Source organism: Platalea leucorodia, assembly GCF_965183815.1.
Source record: "Platalea leucorodia genome assembly, chromosome: 21".
NCBI lineage: Eukaryota > Metazoa > Chordata > Aves > Pelecaniformes > Threskiornithidae > Platalea > Platalea leucorodia.
Genome location: NC_138843.1, coordinates 2,089,403 through 2,106,336, shown reverse-complemented (window position 1 = coordinate 2,106,336; position 16,934 = coordinate 2,089,403). Strand labels below are relative to the sequence as shown.

At 67.8% G+C, this 16,934-nt stretch overlaps 2 protein-coding genes across 2 annotated transcripts; one reads left to right on the top strand and one right to left on the bottom strand.

The window, feature by feature from the left end:
* Positions 1–3,199: 3,199 nt before the first annotated feature.
* On the top strand, positions 3,200–11,556 carry NCAN (neurocan; the record flags this gene model as incomplete). The annotated part of the gene is made up of 14 exons (XM_082331068.1): positions 3,200–3,272; positions 4,362–4,763; positions 5,170–5,344; positions 5,432–5,559; positions 5,880–6,173; positions 6,501–7,361; positions 7,447–8,676; positions 9,242–9,358; positions 9,608–9,721; positions 9,972–10,130; positions 10,236–10,318; positions 10,416–10,560; positions 11,069–11,251; positions 11,363–11,556. 14 exons carry the CDS (start codon positions 3,200–3,202, stop codon positions 11,554–11,556), a joined length of 4,158 nt encoding a protein of 1,385 aa, XP_082187194.1.
* A 2,418-nt stretch (positions 11,557–13,974) lies between these two features.
* HAPLN4 (hyaluronan and proteoglycan link protein 4) lies at positions 13,975–16,934 on the bottom strand (the record flags this gene model as incomplete). Its single annotated transcript, XM_082331022.1, has 4 exons — positions 13,975–14,312; positions 15,011–15,313; positions 16,049–16,411; positions 16,817–16,934. 4 exons carry the CDS (start codon positions 16,932–16,934, stop codon positions 13,975–13,977), a joined length of 1,122 nt encoding a protein of 373 aa, XP_082187148.1.

The following is a 16,934-nucleotide window of genomic DNA, read 5'->3' as shown; positions in this document are numbered from 1 at the left end:
CCCCTGCCTGCGGTGGGGAGCCAGGATCCGGCCAGGGCTCATCCCGGTGGTGCTGCGGGGTCGGGACTCGGCTGTGCCACCCCCGGGCTGCCTCGCCGGCGCTGCCGGAGCTGGATTGTGGGTTAGTGGATCAAGAGGAGACGGTCTCAATAATTAACGAGGCGCCGAAGCTGGGAGGACGCTGCCTGGCTCCGGCTTCAGCAGCCCCCGGCACGGCGTGGGGGTCCTTGCGCCGGGGATGCCGCGTGTGGTGGCTCCGGCACTGGCAGGGATGGAGGCTGCCGTGCCGCTTGCCCTGACCTTGGGATAAACTTTTTGCTGGCTCAGCGCAGGGCCGGGCTTGGCGGAGGTGGCAGCCGGGGGTCTGGTGAGGGGCTGGGGGGAACAGAGCGCGGCAGGGACCTTCCTTTGTCTCCGTGGCTTGGAGCGGAGCCGTGGTGCCACCGGGGACGTGGTCCCTGGGTGCTTCGAGGGCAGGGGTGCCAGCCGGGTGGCCCCAAGGGAGCGGCGGGCTGGGGCTGTGTGTCCTGTCCCCGGGGAGCCCGGGACCCCCTGCCTGCGGGCCGGGTTCCCCGCGGAGGCAGCGGGTGCTGCTGGCGGGGCCGGCCCTTCCCACCGCGGCACCTTCCCTGCTGCGAAAGCAAAACCTGCAGAAACGCTGATGTCAGGGAAGGCGACGGTGCAGCCGGAGCCGCGCAGCCCCGTGGCCCCCAGCCCCGAGCCCCCCAGCCCCTCGCCACCAGCAGCACCCGCTCCCCTGGTGCTGCCAGCCTGGGGTGCCCCCAGCGGCGTCGGGGACCCCGGTCCCGTCCATCCAGCCCGGCACGGCACGTGCCCGGCTCCGCAGCCGGCTGGGGTAGTGGTTGCAAACCCAAAGAGCAACTTCTCTGTTTAACATTTAAATAAACCCTGGGCTGTTTACCCAGCAGCGCTGCCCGCCGTTTGCTCAGCGAGGACCCGTCTCCAGAACAGCGGCTCTGGGTAAACAGCCCGGTATTTATACGCTGGGACGGTAACGCAGCTCTTTGGGGTCTCTCGGGTCCCTGCGGCTCCTGCTCCGTCCCACCACCCCGATGTGGCCCTGGGCAGGGCACGGGGCTGGGACCCCGCGGTTTGGGGCTGGTGGCCCCAGGTTGTGGCTGGGAGTGGGGGCTGCCCTGCTGGGAGCTGGGATGGCCATGGGCCAGGAGGAGGAGGATGGAGAAGGGGAAGGTCTCAGGGATGCTATGGTGTCAGGGAGCGAGACTTTCCCACGTGGGAAATTGTCTTGGTTGCCCTTCGATGAGAAAAGTCGCCTGGATGCTGGAGGGGGGGAGAGTCGAGGGGTGAAAAGACCAAAAAAAAGGGAGAGTGGGTGATTCGAAGCCCTGGGCCGTGTGCGGGCCTGGCGCCCAGGGCACCCTTCTCCCCTGGGGCTGAGGGTCTTGGATCCCGCACCCACCGCCGCACCCTCGCCCAGCGGGTCCTGGGGCCACCGCTCGGCGAAGGCCGCGGGCCAGGAGGGTGGGCAGGGGCCGCCCCAGAGCCACCCCATCCCACGCCCTGGCCCTGATGGTTTGTGCTGGGAGAGCTCCTGACACCCCAGAAAGTCAAAATTAGCATTTCAATGGGGAGGAGCTGGAACCTCCCAAGCGTAACCGTGCCAAGCAATTTATTTTTTTCCCCCATAGTGGGAAGACAGGGAAAAGTTTGGTGCTGCCGAGGCTGCGAGCCCGGGGGATTCCCTCCCGGAGCATCTCTGAGCGGGGAGGAGGGAGCTGCCGTCGTGCTGCCGGTGCCATGGAGCAGCCCCGGGGCTGCTCTGGGGTTTTTTGGCTCCCGGGGGACATGGCTGGGCGGAGGCGCAGTGAGCTGCAGCCCGCTCCCCGCTCCGCACCCCGGGAATTTCCCTCCGTGGCCGGAGCGGGGGTCAGGTCACCTCCTCGTCTTTTATCAGCAGCTGGGTTTGGAGGCAGAAAGCCCCGCGGAGCTGCTGCGAGAGGGAAGGGGCTGCAAATGCTTTCTTCTTTAGAAGAGATAAGATAAAACCCAGTTTTGCACCCCCCAAAAGGCCCTTTTCCAGCGCTGAACATGGGGGGTCTCCTTTTTTCTCGCCATTTTGCTCTTTCTTTCTATTTTTGTCCCATAAAAGCAGAAGGGACAGAATGAGAAATCAAGGGCTGGAAAATGGAGCATCAGGGATGGGGGAACCTGTGGGCTGAGCCAAAGCCTCGGCTCCGGGCAGCTGGGAGAGGGATGGGGGGCTCCTGCTGTCCCCCCAAAGCTGGGTGCTCCCCAGCTCACTGTCCTGGCTGGGGGTCGGTGCCAGAGCCAGGGGATCCATGTGGGGACCAGCAAACGCCGTGCCAGATCTGCCGGTGCCCGGGGCACCATGGCTCTGGTTTGAGCTCGTGGCCACGTGGTGCCGAGCTCCAGCGTGGCCCTGTTTGGGGTTTGGGGGTGCTGGTTGCATCCCTGCTGCCTCTGCTTGGCTGGTTTGGCGCTGGAGGGGTGCCGGAGCCTGGTTAAAATCCCAAACAAAGCCCAAGCCGGGTGATGGTTGTGGTGGGAGCCGGGTGATGGTTGTGCCCGTGCCGGGCGAGCGATCTGTCCAACTTCCCTCCGAGCCCGGAGACCAAATGATTTAGAAAATATTAATCGTTGCTGCAGTCAAACAGATGGATGGGAGATTTTCGGCGAGTGGCGGTGCTGGCTTTGTGCTCCACGCGCTGCACGCCGGCTCTGGCAGCCGGAGGCGTCCACTGCATGTTAATGGTGGGGGCAGAGCGAGGGCCGGCTCCAGCGCCGCCGGCTCTGCCGCGGCCGGGCTGGGGGGCTGCGGGACCCCCAGGCTTGCCTGCTGCCCCCGCCGCGGAGATGTGTCCCCCACCAGCGGGGTGTGGCGATGTCAGCGTGCATGGCCCTGGTGGCAGGGGACACGGAGGGACGCCCCGGTGGGGTGGCTGGGGGCTCGGTGGGTCGATGGGTGGCACCTCATCCTCCATCCTGACCCCACACCGGCTTCATGCCGAGAGCGAAATCAACCTCTCCAGGCTGATGGCATCGTGCTAAGTGCGGCTAATCCTGCTCTCCCCACGGCTCCCGGGGGTTGGTGTCAGCGCGGCCCCGCGGTGATTTATGGCCCAACGATGGCGTTGCCGAACAAGCAGGGAGCGGGTGAGCAGCGGCCTCCCACCCCCCCTCTCGTTGCAGGTCAAGGATGGTCCATGTGATGGGGGATGCCGGCTGCTGGTTCCTGCTCGGGCTCTCCCTCCTCCCCATCGCCGTCCTGGGTAAGTGCCGCCCGCGCTCCATAGCCGGGCCCAATTAGCCGATGATGGTAAACAGCAGCCAATAATGAACTGTCAGCCCTAATAAATAATGGGGGTGAATAATAACCAGGGGAGGGAACGGGCTGCTGCCCCCCCCACCTCCCTGCCCTGGGCTGCGGGGGATTAGCGAGGGAGAAGCCCCCCAGGCGACCGTGGACGCCCCCCATGCTGGGATCCCCGCAGGCAAGACCTTAAATCCTTAATCCCGTTGGCGGCACCCCTGGTCCCCTCCCCGCCGCGGAGCTGAGCCCCCCGGGGATTTGCCGTGTCTCCGACCGGGAGAGTCCGTGTGCCCCCCATCCTGCATGGTGGGGCATCACGGCATCCTGCTGCATGGGATTTTTGGGATCCCCCCGCCCTGGTACCCTCCCCGTGTGTCTCCCGCTGAGCTTGGGGCGCGATGGAGGGTGGGGAGCTGGGGGGGAAGGTGCCAGGCGGGGATTAGTGGCCGTCCCCGGTCCCCAGCCAGCTGGGCTCGGCGGGGAGCATCCCCCCGACCCTGCTGCGGCAGGGAGAGCCGCGCCACAGGGGGTTCGGAGACTCGTGGGATTTGCGGCGGTGGAGCCGGGAGCCTGCAGAGGCTGGGGCAGGATTAGTGCGGGAGGAGGAGGTCACAATCGCTGCCACGCTTTATCCCAGCATGGGGATGGCTTTCCTGCTGGTGTCACGGGGGTTGGATGGCACCGAGTCGTTGGTGAGGGGCCCACCTCTGCGGGCAGGGATGGGGAGTACGGATATCCCCGCGGGAGCGGCGCGGGACCATGGGTGCAGAGCGGTGGCTGCAGCCTGGCAGCCTCCTGGGGGGGATGGGGACTTGGCCGAGTCGGGGTTCAGCCCTGGAGGGGCAAATTTAACTGGCAAAGTTGGTCTGCAGCTGCTAGACGGGGAGGCTGCACATCGTCTCGCTTCATGCTCTTCCTTGGGAGGCTCAGGGTGCCCGGTACGGAGCCCCAGCACCCTGCAGTGCCCCCAGCTCTCCCTCTACGAACAAGAGCCCGGCCGGAGCTCCCGCCACCCATCCCCGTGGTATCTGGGCGCCTCTCCCTGCAGGCTCCCAGGACGATGGGAAGGTGATCCACATCAACAGGGTGCAGCACCAGGCGGTGCGCGTGGGGCTGGGGGAGCCCGTGGCCCTGCCCTGCCTCTTCCTGCTCCAGCCCTCCGCCTCGCTGGGGCCCAACGAGCCCCCCGACCCTCCCCGCGTCAAATGGAGCAAGGTGCGCTCGGCCACCGGCCAGAGGGAGGACGTCCCCATCCTGGTGGCCAAGGACAACGCGGTGAAGGTGGTGAAAGCCTACGAGGGCCGGGTGTCCCTGCCTGGCTACCCCCGCGACCGCTACAACGCCACGCTGCTGCTGCGCGCCGCCCGTGCCAGCGATGCCGGGCTGTACCGCTGCGAGGTGGTGGCCGGCATCGACGATGAGCAGGACCTGCTGCCCCTGGAGGTGACGGGTGAGCCGGGCACCGCGCTGTGGGGTGGCATTGCCGGGGGAGCTGCGGGGGCATCGCGGCAGGGTGGCATGGGTGCCCGCGTGGGTTGTGCGCCCCGTGCAAGCTATGTACCCTGTGCACCCCGTGCACCCCGTGTGAGCCCTGCGCCCCGTGCACCCCATGCAAGCCCTGCACCCTGTGCAAGCCCTGCACCCCGTGCACCCCATGCAAGCCCTGCACCCCGTGCAAGCTGTGCACCCCATGTACCCTGTGCACTCTGTACACCCCGTGCAAGCCATGCACCCCGTGTAAGCCATGCACCCCGTGCACCTCGTGCAAGCTGTGCACCCCATGTACCCTGTGCACCCTGTACAAGCCGTGCCAGCTCTGCACCCCATGCCAGCTGTGCCGTCTGCTGCCCTTCCAGGTGTCGTCTTCCACTACCGCCCCGCGGGCAAGCGCTATGCACTGACCTTCGCCACCGCCCGCCGCGCCTGCCTGGACAACTCGGCCGTCATCGCCTCGCCCCAGCATCTCCAGGCCGCCTTCGAGGATGGCTACGACAACTGTGACGCGGGCTGGCTGGCTGACCAGACCGTGCGGTAAGTGTGCGGCACGGGCTGCCGGCTGGGCCCGCCTCGCCGTGGGCAGCCGTGGAGCTGAGCACCCACCGTGCTCCTCTCTGGCAGGTACCCCATCACGCTCTCCCGGCCCGGCTGCTACGGAGACCGCAACAGCCTCCCCGGCGTCCGCAGCTACGGCCAGAGAGAGCCCGGTGAAGAGTACGATGTCTACTGCTACGCCCGGGAGCTGCGAGGCAAGCGGTGCCGCGGTGGCTGGGTGCGCGCCGGGCCGGGTGGGCGGGTGCCCGGGGACATCCCTCCGGGGAGATGGCTGTGGCCGGGAGCGCCTCCGTGCATCTCCATGCATCTCTTGCCTGCCGCGGTTTGGCTGTGGGGATGGGTGCCGGTGCCATGCCAGTGCTCGGTGTCCCCCTTGGTGCTGGTGCTTAGTGGCGCGGTGTGGCTGTGGTGCTCGAGTCATGGAGACTTCCAAAAAACGCCGCTCGGCTTCGAGCTGTTGGGACCGTCACGGCTTTCCGTCCCTGCATCCCCAATGGGCTCTGCTTTCTTGCAGGGACGGTGTTTTACGCCACGGTGCCAGGGCGGTTCACGTGGCAGGGGGCCCAGAGGCACTGCCGGAGCCGGGGGGCTTCGTTAGCCACCACGGGGCAGCTCTACCTGGCGTGGCGCGAGGGCCTGGACCAGTGCGACCCGGGCTGGCTGGCCGACGGCAGCGTCCGCTACCCCATCAGGCTCCCGCGCAGGAAATGCGGTGGCGAGGCCTCGGGTGTCAGGACCCTCTACCAGTTCCCCAACCGCACCGGCTTCCCCCCCGCTGCCTCCAAATTCGATGCCTACTGCTATAAAGGTAAGGGGAACCGGCCGCGATGCTCACACCACGTCCCCCCCCAGCCTCCCCACCAGCTCTGGCCCTGCTTCCCTTGGGAATCAGCGGGCGTGGCCGGGAAAATTGCTGCGGATGAATATTTAATTGGGGAATTAATGAGATAAATGAGGAGAGTTGCGGTGGGAGGGAGCCCAGCTCCATGCATCACCCTGGCATGGTGCGAGGCTGGGGGGTTCGGTGCCTGGTACCGAGCCCTGGGGGGGATGCGGGTCCCCATTCATGTCCTGGATCCCTGTTCTGCCCCTTGGTCCGCTGCCGGCACGGCTGATGCTCGTGGTCTCGCCGCAGCGCGTGTGGCCGTGGGGCAGAGGGAGCCGGAGGAGCTGGTGCCACCCACGCCCGACCCACCGGGCAGCGACAACATGCTGGTGGAGCACGGCGAGGACCTGGGCACGTCGGGGGACGCCCGGGACACCCTGCATGACCGCTACGGCCTCCTGCCGCAGCCAGGGCCCGCGGGGCTGGGTGAGGATGAGGATGAGCAGTTGCGGCTGGCGAGCAGCAGCCCAGTGGCACAGCGCGGTGACCTCCCCAGGGCTGCACCGTCGTGGGCGCCGGTGGCTCGCGGCCTGGGGCTGGGTGATGGCACATCCCTGCCTCCCACCATGGCCTCCTCGCCGGCGTGGCCCCGTGAGGATGAAGCTCTCAATGTGGTGGACCAGGCGCCGGTGAGCTCTCGGCAGGATCTGCCCAGCACCAGCCCAGCACCGCCGGTGCAAGAAGCCCCTGGCCCCAAGGATCCCCTGGCTGCCCTCCTGCCACAGTCGCAAAGCCCAGCCCGGGAGCACGTCACCGGCTCACCGCCAGCACCGCCAGGGCTGGGGACGGTCCCCAGCATGGCAGCAGAGACCCCCAGCACCCCACCGGCCAGCTCCCATGCCCCAAGGCGGAGCAGCTATGCTGGGCTGAACGGGCGCTACTTCCAGCTGCAGCGGCAGAGCCGGGACCCCACGGTGGCAGCTGGGGACCCCACGGTGGCTGGGGACACGGTGGGGACGGTCACCCAGGCCCCTGTCCTGGCCCTGGAGGTGAAGGGGGCTGCAGCCAACGTGGTGGAGACGTGGAGCATCCCCCATGCCGGCACCGAGAGCCTCCAGCGGGAGGGCACCTACTCACCCTCCAACACGGTGGAGGAGGAGATCGGCCCCGGTAAGTGGTGCCCGAAAGCGGCTGGCGGGGTCCTGGCGGGGGCTGCGCCGGGTGGGGGACCCCACAGCTGTGCCTTCTCTTGCAGAGCTGATGGCACCGGCCACCGCTCCGGTGTCCCCCTCGCCACAGGCGCCTGCCCAGAGGGATTCACCGCGGTGGAGCCCCCGCACGGCCACCCGCAATCCCGGGGGGCCCGCAGCAACACCCCCTCCGCCGTCCCCATCCCTCCCCGCCTCCGCAGTTCCCCACGATGCTCTTGGCCACCAGGACATCACTACGGTCGGGGCTCAGCCCCACGTCCCCAGCGCCCGCGGGGACTCTCCCCGGCCACCCGCGGATGCCACCGAGGACTTTTCCGGGGATGCCCTCTCCCAGGAGGATGGCAGCTCTGTCCCGCCACGGCCCCCGCTGCCCCCGGCCCCGCTGGTGGCCGAGGGCCCCGAGATGGCCCCGCAACCCCGCGGTGACGGCGGTGACGGTGGTGACGGCAGTGGGGCCCCGGGCGATGGCTCGCTGGAGAGGCAGAGGAAAGCGGTGACCTTCTTCCACCCGGCCAGCCCCTCTGTGGGGCACCCTGCCACCCCCGGCCCCACCGAGGCGGCTGCTCCCCAGCCCCGGGGGGAGCAGAGCCCCACGGCTCCCCACGAGCCAGCCAAGCCACCGGCTGAGCCCAGCCGTGAGCAGCCAACCGGGCACAGGGATGCTGGGAAGGGCTCAGCCGAGCTGAGCGGCGAAGCAGCCGTGTCCCCCCCAGCACAGGACATCCCCTCGCCTCCGCCTCCCCCTGCGGCCAGCGAGGTGACCCCGTGGGCCGGCACCGAGCGGCCGGCGGAGGCAGAGGCACTGGAGCCAGCAGCCGAGGAGGGGTCCACGGGCTTTGCCCCCCTGGCCCCACAGCCCACCAGCCACGCTGCACCGGAGCTGGGGGGAGCGGAGCATCTCCTCCTGCCTCCCCCAGCCCCTCGGCAGCCCCCCGCCAGCCCCGGCCCCCCGGGTGTCCCCAGCCGTGAGGATGCACCAACGGCCCCCGGCGATGAGGATGCCTCCGGGGAGGTGAAGAGGGAAGAGCCCCCCGGGCCCCCCGACTCGGCCACCCGCAGCCCCTGGCCATCACCCACTGCCCCCCACCCATGGGTGCCGGAGGTGCCCGAGTCCCCGAGCGCGGGGCCGCTCTTCGAGCCCTCCGTGGCGGCTTTGCTGCGGGGGGCGGGGGGGTCCCCGCTGCTGGATGCTGACAGCGGGAGCGGCGAGGAGCCAGAGCTGGAGGAGCGGGAGCTGCTGGCCTGGGCGAGCACTGGCAACGCCAGCCAGCACGGTGAGCGCAGCGCTGCGGCGTCGGGGTGCTGCGGGCACCCGGCGCTGATGGGCACAGGGAGAAGCGGGCTGGGAGGAGGACCTCGAGGTTGACCCCCCAGGCTGGCACAGCGTGGTGCCAACCCACGGGGTTGGTTTTAGGGCGGAGGTTTGGGCTGAGGTTTCTCCTTTTACCCAAACCAATTTACTCACCGGGGAGTTTCCACCAACTGTGATGGGCTGGGAGCAGGTCCTGGGTGTTTCAAAGGGAGCTGCGTTATTAACGTGAGCTGGGCAAGCGTCCTCTTCCATATTTGCAGTTGCTATAATAATAATGTAATAATAATAGCTGGAGAGGTGGCTGCTGGCGGGGGATGCGTGGCACGTGTTGCCTGGCCGTGGCTGGCACAAAGGCAACAAATATATTTAAAGAGTAGAGCCACGGCCAGGCGGAAAAGGCACCGCGGTTAACGTCTGGCAGCCGGCAGTGCCGGGGCAGATCCAGGCCCTGGGTTGCGGCGGGGAAGGGGGTGGGTGCTGCGGTGTTCCCCCCACCCCGGCTCAGGGCGCCCACTCCCACCCCACAGCTCCGGCTGACCCCTGCCAGAACAACCCCTGCCTGCACGGCGGGACCTGCCGCGCCAACGGCACCGTCTGCGGCTGCAGCTGCGCCCCGGGCTTCACTGGGGAGAACTGCGAGATCGGTGAGCAGCCGGAGCATCCCGCCGTGCCGGGGCAGGATCCATTCCTGCCTGCGTGTGCCTCCCCGGCACGGCACGGAGCAGCGGCCACGCTTGGAAGCGGGGAGGGGAATGGAGCTGCGGCTCTAAATCCTGCTCGATGCCCCCATCCTCGGCCACCGCTGGCGCTGGTGCTGGCGGAGGGGCCGGTGGGCTGGGTGAGCGGCGGCGGGGCGTCTCTGCATGCCCGCAGCTCCCGGTGTGTCCCCGCAGACATCGACGACTGCCTGTCCAGCCCCTGCCAGAATGGTGGCACCTGCATTGACGAGGTCAACTCCTTCGTCTGCCTCTGCCTGCCCAGCTACGGCGGCAGCCGCTGCGAGAAAGGTGGGGAGCACAGCGGCGGCGAGGGCCGGGGCACAGCCCGTGTCCCCCCGGGTGTGACGCCATGGGGCAGGCGAGACCTCCATGGGGACACTGCCCAGCCCCTGTCCCTTTGGGGGCAGGCGTGGGGAGCTGGGGAGGGGACGCAGGAGTCCTGCCCCCGCCGCGATGGGGAGCTGCTCCCTGCATCCCTCCCTGGGGTGCTGGGGGGCCGGTCCCCCTCGCTGTCCCCACCGTCCCCGTCTCCCCGCAGACACGGAGGGCTGCGACCACAACTGGCACAAGTTCCAGGGTCACTGTTACCGCTACTTCGCCCGCCGGCGCTCCTGGGAGGACGCAGAGCGGGACTGCCGCCGCCGCGCCGGCCACCTCACCAGCATCCACTCGCAGGAGGAGCACGGCTTCATCAACGGTGCGGGGCGGGGGGATAACGCCCCATCCCGCAGCTCTCCGAGCATCAGCACCCCTGGGTGCCCTTTGCCTTCACCATGCGAGACGTGGGTGCCTCTCTCCGTAGGCTTCGGGCACGAGAACACCTGGATCGGGCTCAATGACAGGATCGTGGAGCAGGACTTCCAGTGGACCGACAACACCGGCTTGGTGAGACCCTTGGAGGTGGCTCCTCGCGGGGTGGGGGGCTTGGGGCACAGGGCATGGCGGGGCGCAGGGGCTCTCACCCTCTCTCGTGTCCCGCCAGCAATACGAGAACTGGCGGGAGAACCAACCCGACAACTTCTTTGCGGGTGGCGAGGACTGCGTGGTGCTGGTGTCCCACGAGATCGGCAAGTGGAACGACGTGCCCTGCAACTACAACCTGCCCTACATCTGCAAGAAAGGCACAGGTACCGCCTGCCCGGCATCCCCACCCCGGCATCCCCATCCCGCGGCCCCCAGTATCCCCATCCCGCGGCCCCCAGGCACCTCCTCACCCTCAGGAAACCTATCCCAGCCCTTCGTGCAGGAAAACTCGAGCAGCTCCCCTTAATCTCCATTTTTCCTTTTTTTCCCCACAGTCAATTCTTCCCTCTCCACTTTAATTTGTTTAATTTGCTGCCATTAAAACTATTAAGTTCTCATTCCTTATCTTGAAAGTTATATTAACCTCCAGCTGCTCGTTGCGAGCCGGAGAAGCACGCCGCTCTCTCCCGCCGGCCGCGCGTTAACGATGCGCTCGCCCCGATAAGGCCATTAATTAACGAAGTAAATCCTGGGGAACACCTCGCTGCCAACCTGTCGGAGGAGCCCCTCGTAAAGCCATCCACCGCCGCTCCGGCTCGCCGAGAGAACCGGTGGCAGCGGCAGGGTGTCCTCTTGTCCCCTCCTGGTGACGGGGGTCTGTGTCCCCCCCAGTGCTGTGCGGACCCCCGCCGGAGGTGGCGAACGCCTTCACCGTGGGGAAGAAGAAGGAGAAGTACAGCATCCACTCCAGCGTGCGCTACCAGTGCGAGGAGGGCTTCACCCAGCGCCACGTGCCCACCATCAAGTGCCACAGCACCGGCAAGTGGGACCGGCCCAAAATCCTCTGCACAAAACGTTAGTGGGGATGGGGGGTCCCGGGGCAGGGGGGTGTCAAGGCACCGGCTCCCTCCCGGGGGCCACGGTCCCTGACCCCCCCGGGTCCCCTCCCTTGCCCCCGTTAGCCAGGCGGTCGCACCGAGCGCGGCGTCACCACCGCCACCGTCACAGCCACCCCCACCACCAGCACCACCACCACAAACCCCGCAAGGAGCGGCGAAAACACCGCAAGCACCTCCGGCTGGACTGGATGGAGGAGGGCCACTACTTCTAGAGCCGGGGGACGAGGAAGCACAAGGGCCCCCGCACCCGGGATGTGGTGACGTTTCCCGCCCCCCTCCCACCCCCCCTCTTTTATAACCCCCTTGGCTTTAGCTCCTAGGATGCCCGGCCCCGTAGGGAATAGGATCCGGAGGGGGCGGCTGCGTGTGCGTCCCCAGCCCTCCCTGCATGCCCCACGCTCAGCCCCCCGACCCGGGGTCGAGCCCCCAGCTCCCCACGGGGACCCCCCATCCCGGCGCGGGGGCTGTTCCCCGGCTGGGCTCTGGCCCCCTCCCCAAAGGAGGGGGATTAATCCGCCAGCCCCCCGCCTCCCACCGCGGCCGTCGTGTCTCACTGGCCCAGGGTGGCTCTGGTTTTTTAGCAGCCCCCCATCTTCCCGCCCCAGCCCCCCGGTCCTGCCTGCGGGGCATCCCCGCGGCCGGCACGGGGACCCTGCCCGGCGTGGCGGGGGGACGATGCTGCCGGGGCTGCCGTCCCGCTCTGCTGCCTGGTTTGGGGGTTGATTTTTATTTTCCCTTTCCGTTCGTCGTCGGGTCCCAGTTGGAGTTGGCGTGTGTGTGTACGGCGCTTTCTGATCTCTGCTGTTTGCGACGTGACTGCCGTGTCCCGAGCCCCCTCCCCAGCCCCTCCCCGTGCCATTTCTGACTCTGCCTTTCTGTACTGCTGGACATTTTAATAAATTTTTTTAACAGTTGAGTGGCCCCCGGCCCTGCGCTTTCCTGGGGGCAGGGGAGGGTGCGGGGACCCCGGGGACGGTCCCCCCGCAGCCCTCGCCTTGCCTTGGCCCGGGACTGCCTCACTGGCGCTCTCCATCTGCCTCCTTTCACCGCCACTAAATTAATTTAAACAAACCTAATCCTCCTCCCAGGGCTCGTTGTGCCAGCCCCGCCGCCTGCTCGCGGCACGAGCCGAGAGCTCATGAATCACGCCGGCGGTGGCTGCCACGTGCGTCGCCGGTGGTGGGCAGCGTGGCCGTGGCCTTCCCTGCCGACCCCGATGAGACGCGGAGATGCTGATGAATGTCTCAGGGTGCTGTTAGCCATGGGTGCAGGGGCTGCGGCCCCCACCCCGGCTGCCATCCATCAGAATGTGACAGCCACCACCTGGGGCTCCGGTGGCCCCGGCACCGCGCCGTCCCCACACTCCCCTCCTGGGGGCCGCGGTGGCCGGGGGTGTCAGCTCCCAGCAGCTCTGTATTTCCATCGGCACTGGAAGTCAGTGAGGTGATGGATGGACTCTGCTCAGCTGCGCCAGGCGTGGAGGAAGCCCCAAACCCCCTCCGGCGTGGGGGACCCCGGGGTCCCCACCCGTGCCCTGCCACCCCCGTGGTGGCTCCCGGCTGCTGCCAGCACCGCAACTCCCCGAGGCGGCTCTGCCGATGCTGCACCCTTGGATCTGATCCCAATAAATCCAAGGGGATGCGGTTGGGATGCTCCAGCTGGGATGCTCCGAAGGTGCCCAGCTCCGGCTGCAAGGCTCCCGGCCGGGGATGCCGGGGCTCTGAGTAGGGAGCGAATATGAGAGCAGCCCCGCGGCACAGGGCAGCCCGGGGTCCCTTTGCGCCCGAGATGCCCCTCGAGGGTGGCACCAGCGAAGGAGACACGAGAGCCTGGCTCAGCTCTCAAAAGCGGCCGAAGCTTTTATTTCATCTACGTCCAGCTCGTGAGCGCCAGGGCTGCAGAAAGCCTCGAGCCGGTGCTCGGCCGGGCGGGCGCAGGGGACGCTGCCCACCCAGCACCTCCCCGCTCCCGGCATCGGCCGCTTCTGCACGAAGCCAAGCGCTAAGGAGCTGCCCCGGCCCCGGGCTCGCGGCACGTGGCACTCGGCTCGCCCAGCAGCGGCCCCGTGGGGCGGCCAGCGATGAGCGGGTGCTGGGGGGGCTGCAGGTGCCCCCCCGGCTGCCCATGTTGCACAAAGCCAAGCCCAGGGCCCCTGGTCCTTGCCCTGAGCCAAGGTGGGATTCTGGGGGGCAGCCCCCCCGCAGAGACCTGCTGGTCCCGGGATGCTGGTTGCCCGCAGCATCTCCAGGGGGGTTCAGTGCTGCGCGGCCCTGGGGACAGCGCGGTGCTGAGGACCCTGGGCATGAGGACGAGGACGTCGGGGGCTGAAGCCTGCTTTGCTCCGGATGGGTCTTTAGCACATGCAATGCGCTGATTGATAAGCAGTAACTGCAATGAGCTGCGGAGCCGGCCCTGGATCTGAGCGCAGGCTCCTGGCTGGGCTACTGAAGTCGCTCCCCTCCCGCTGCCTCAGTTTCCCCAAGCGTCACCGCGCTTTGTCCGCAGCCTGCGGCACAGCAGCCGCACCAGCATCGCACGGGCACCTCTCCCAGTCCAACGCAGGGGCTGCCCGCAGCTCCCCATGCCGCTGCGTCCCAGGAGGCAGCGACGCCGGGGAGCCCAGCACATGGTGGGGGGGTCCCCGGCCAAATCTGGGGGTGCTCCCGGTGAGGGTGAGCCTCACACACGATTGGGGTGCCCCCCACCCAACGCCTTCTCCGGGGCAGCCTCGTCAGCCTTCTTGAAGCAATAAACCCCAAAAAGCTTGTACTTCTTGTCCGGGAAGCCCAGGTTGCGCACGCCGGGCTCCCGGCCCCCGCAGCGCGCCCGGGGGTTGACGATGGGGTAGCGGATGCTGCCGTCCTCCAGCCAGCCGGCCTCGCAGCGGTCCAGCAGCTGGATCTTCCAGGCGGCGTAGAGCTGGCCCACCTTGGCCACGGTCGCCCCGTTGTTCTTGCAGGCCTGCACCGCCTCGGCGTAGCTCAGCTTGCGGTACGTCTTCAAGAAGTAGACTTTGCCTGGAGGGGGGACAAAGCGGGGGCTGACGGGGACCCGGCTGCAGCATCCTGCATCCGGCACGGCACCGGCACATGGGTGGGATAGGGCGGGGATGGGGCTGGGCGGTGCAAGCCCCATGGACCCCCCCAACGCATTTTGGGGGGGCTGGAGGAGGCGACCGGCCGGGTGGGCTCTGGGGAGCCGCCGCCGCGGTGCGGGCAGATTTATGGGGGCTGCAGGGTGGCGGTCGGTGATGGCTCCTTGTGGCGATTACCCCCGCTATTTATTCTGCCTGCCACCATTAAATAAACATCGGCAGAGCCCCCCCGCGCGGCCCTGCCAGCCGGGAGGAATTTACAGAGCCCGGGAGCCCTCCCGGCTCCCATCTGTCTTGCGTGGCCCCAGCCTCATCCATCACCCGTCCCGTTTGCTGCTGCAATTACCTCGTCCCCTGCTCCTGCCCGGGGAAGATGGGTCTTGCTAAAACCGGGTGCGCCAGCCCCAGAGGTGACGGGGCCAGATCCTGGTCCTTGCTGGGGGTCCCCAGCACCGGACCTCCTCTTGATGTGCCAGGGAGCCCAGGGAAGGCACGTGGGCGAGATGGGTGAGACCTCCAGGGCTGAGCACCTTCCCAGACCATCGTGGGAAACCCCCCCACCCCACCCAGCCAAAAGAGGGAGCTGGGCGCTCTGTGCCTCAGTTTCCCCCCCGCCGTTACCATTGAGGTTGGAGGTGAAGCAGAAGGCGTCGTAGTGCTCGCTCTCCTTGTGCCGATAGCCGTAGTTGCGTACCCCCACCGGCGTGTCCTTGCGGCCGCACTCCTCCCGCGGCCGGGAGATGGGGTACTGCACCGAGCCGTCCTCCAGCCAGCCGGCGTTGCACCAGTCCATGCCCTCCAGCCAGGCCTGGTGCAGCTGGTCGTGCGAGGCCAGGATGCCGTCCTGCTCCAGGCACGCTTGCTGCGCCTCGTGGAAGTTCAGGGTGTAGCGACCCAGGCGCGGGTGGTAGGGGAAGATCACGCCTGGGGGGACGGAGAGGAGGGCTGGGGTGGGGGGGTTCTCCCCCTTATTTTGTGGCTGCACCCAACGAACGAGGTCGTTGCATCAGCACAAGGCACTGGGAGCCAGTGGGGAATGGGAGCCCAGCGAAGATGAGCTGCCATCATCTCTGCTCGGGGAGTTTGGGTGCTCCAGGCTTTGCTCAGTAACCCCAAAGCTCCCCCACCCTGTGACCGCAGGGACCCCCGCAGCACCCCCGGGCTCCAGGGGCTGCTGCTCTGGGACCGGGGGACATCGGTGGTACCCGCATGGGGTCTCAGCCGAGCCCCGGTGTTCCTGGAGCGAGCCCGTACCGGCCCAAGCTGCATGGCTGTGCCTCCCGAGCCCCAAAACAGGGTTTTCCCCCTTTCCCGGCATCCCCAGATGGAGCAGCCCGTCCCGGCGGGCTTGGAGCCGCGCACAGCACCAACGCTGCTGCCACGTCCCCATCCTCCCCGGTGCTTTACGAGGCTGTGCCGCTATCTATCTCCGGCGTTTATTAGCTGCCAGCGTGTAAACCTGGAGCAACAATAAAAGCCAATAACAGAGGCAATAAACCACGGCACACGCCAGGAAAAACAACCGGCCGTAAAGCAGGACTGAGCCCAGCTCGGGGACGCGGCACCGGGAACCATGTCCTGGCCATCCCGCACGGGACACGGGGACACCTGGGGTCCTCCCTGTCCCTGTCCTCCTCCCCGCCGTAGCCGTGCCGCTACCTTCGAGGTCCAGCTTGACCATGCCGGTGTCGTCCTCGAGCTCGTTGGTGACCTCGCACTCGTAGCGGCCGTAGTCTTGCAGGGTGACGTTGCGGATGATGAGCGAGGCGTCGCCGAAGCCATCCTCCTGCAGAGCCGTGCGGCCGCGGTAGCTGCCGAACGCCCGCCGCGCCTTCCCCAGCGCCACGAAGACGTCGACGAAGGCCATCGGCTCCGTCACCTTGGTCCACTTGAGGCGGATCTCGGCCGGGTCGTGGGCGGACACGTCGTAGTGGTACCGGCAGGGCAGGATGATGGTGCCGCCCCGGTGCGTCACCACCTTCCCCGGGGCCGTTTGCACGACCACGGCCCCGCTGTCCCCCTCTGCAAGGGACACCGAGCTCAGGGAAGTCCCCATCCCCAAGCCTGGCCCTGCCTCCCCCCTGGGCAGCGCTGGCACACGGGCAGGACCCACGGCGGGGACGAGGCAGGCTGGGGGCGTGGGGCAGGCGGGGGCACTGCCTTTGGGGGGAATTTCCCTCTTTTGGGGGCTTTGCAAACGCCGAGGAGGGTTAGAATCGGTTAGGTTGGAAAAGACCTTTAAGATCATCAAGTCCCAGGCTGGGCAGCTCCTGGCCAGGGTGGGGGGGACACGATGGATGCCCCACAGACCCTGGTTGTGCTTTAATGGATATTAAACCCAACGGCCCGACGGCTGCAGGACGGCTCCCCCATCCCGTCCCAGGGCTCCAGCCCAGCTCCCCGCTGCGCGCCCCCATCCCCACTCACCCATGACATGGACCACCTTCTTCCGTCCCCGGGTGCTGGGCAGCGCGTCGGAGGCGAGGACGCCGGCGAGGAGCAGCAGAGCTGCCGGGCCGGCGGCCCAGGGGCCTCGGGGACGCAT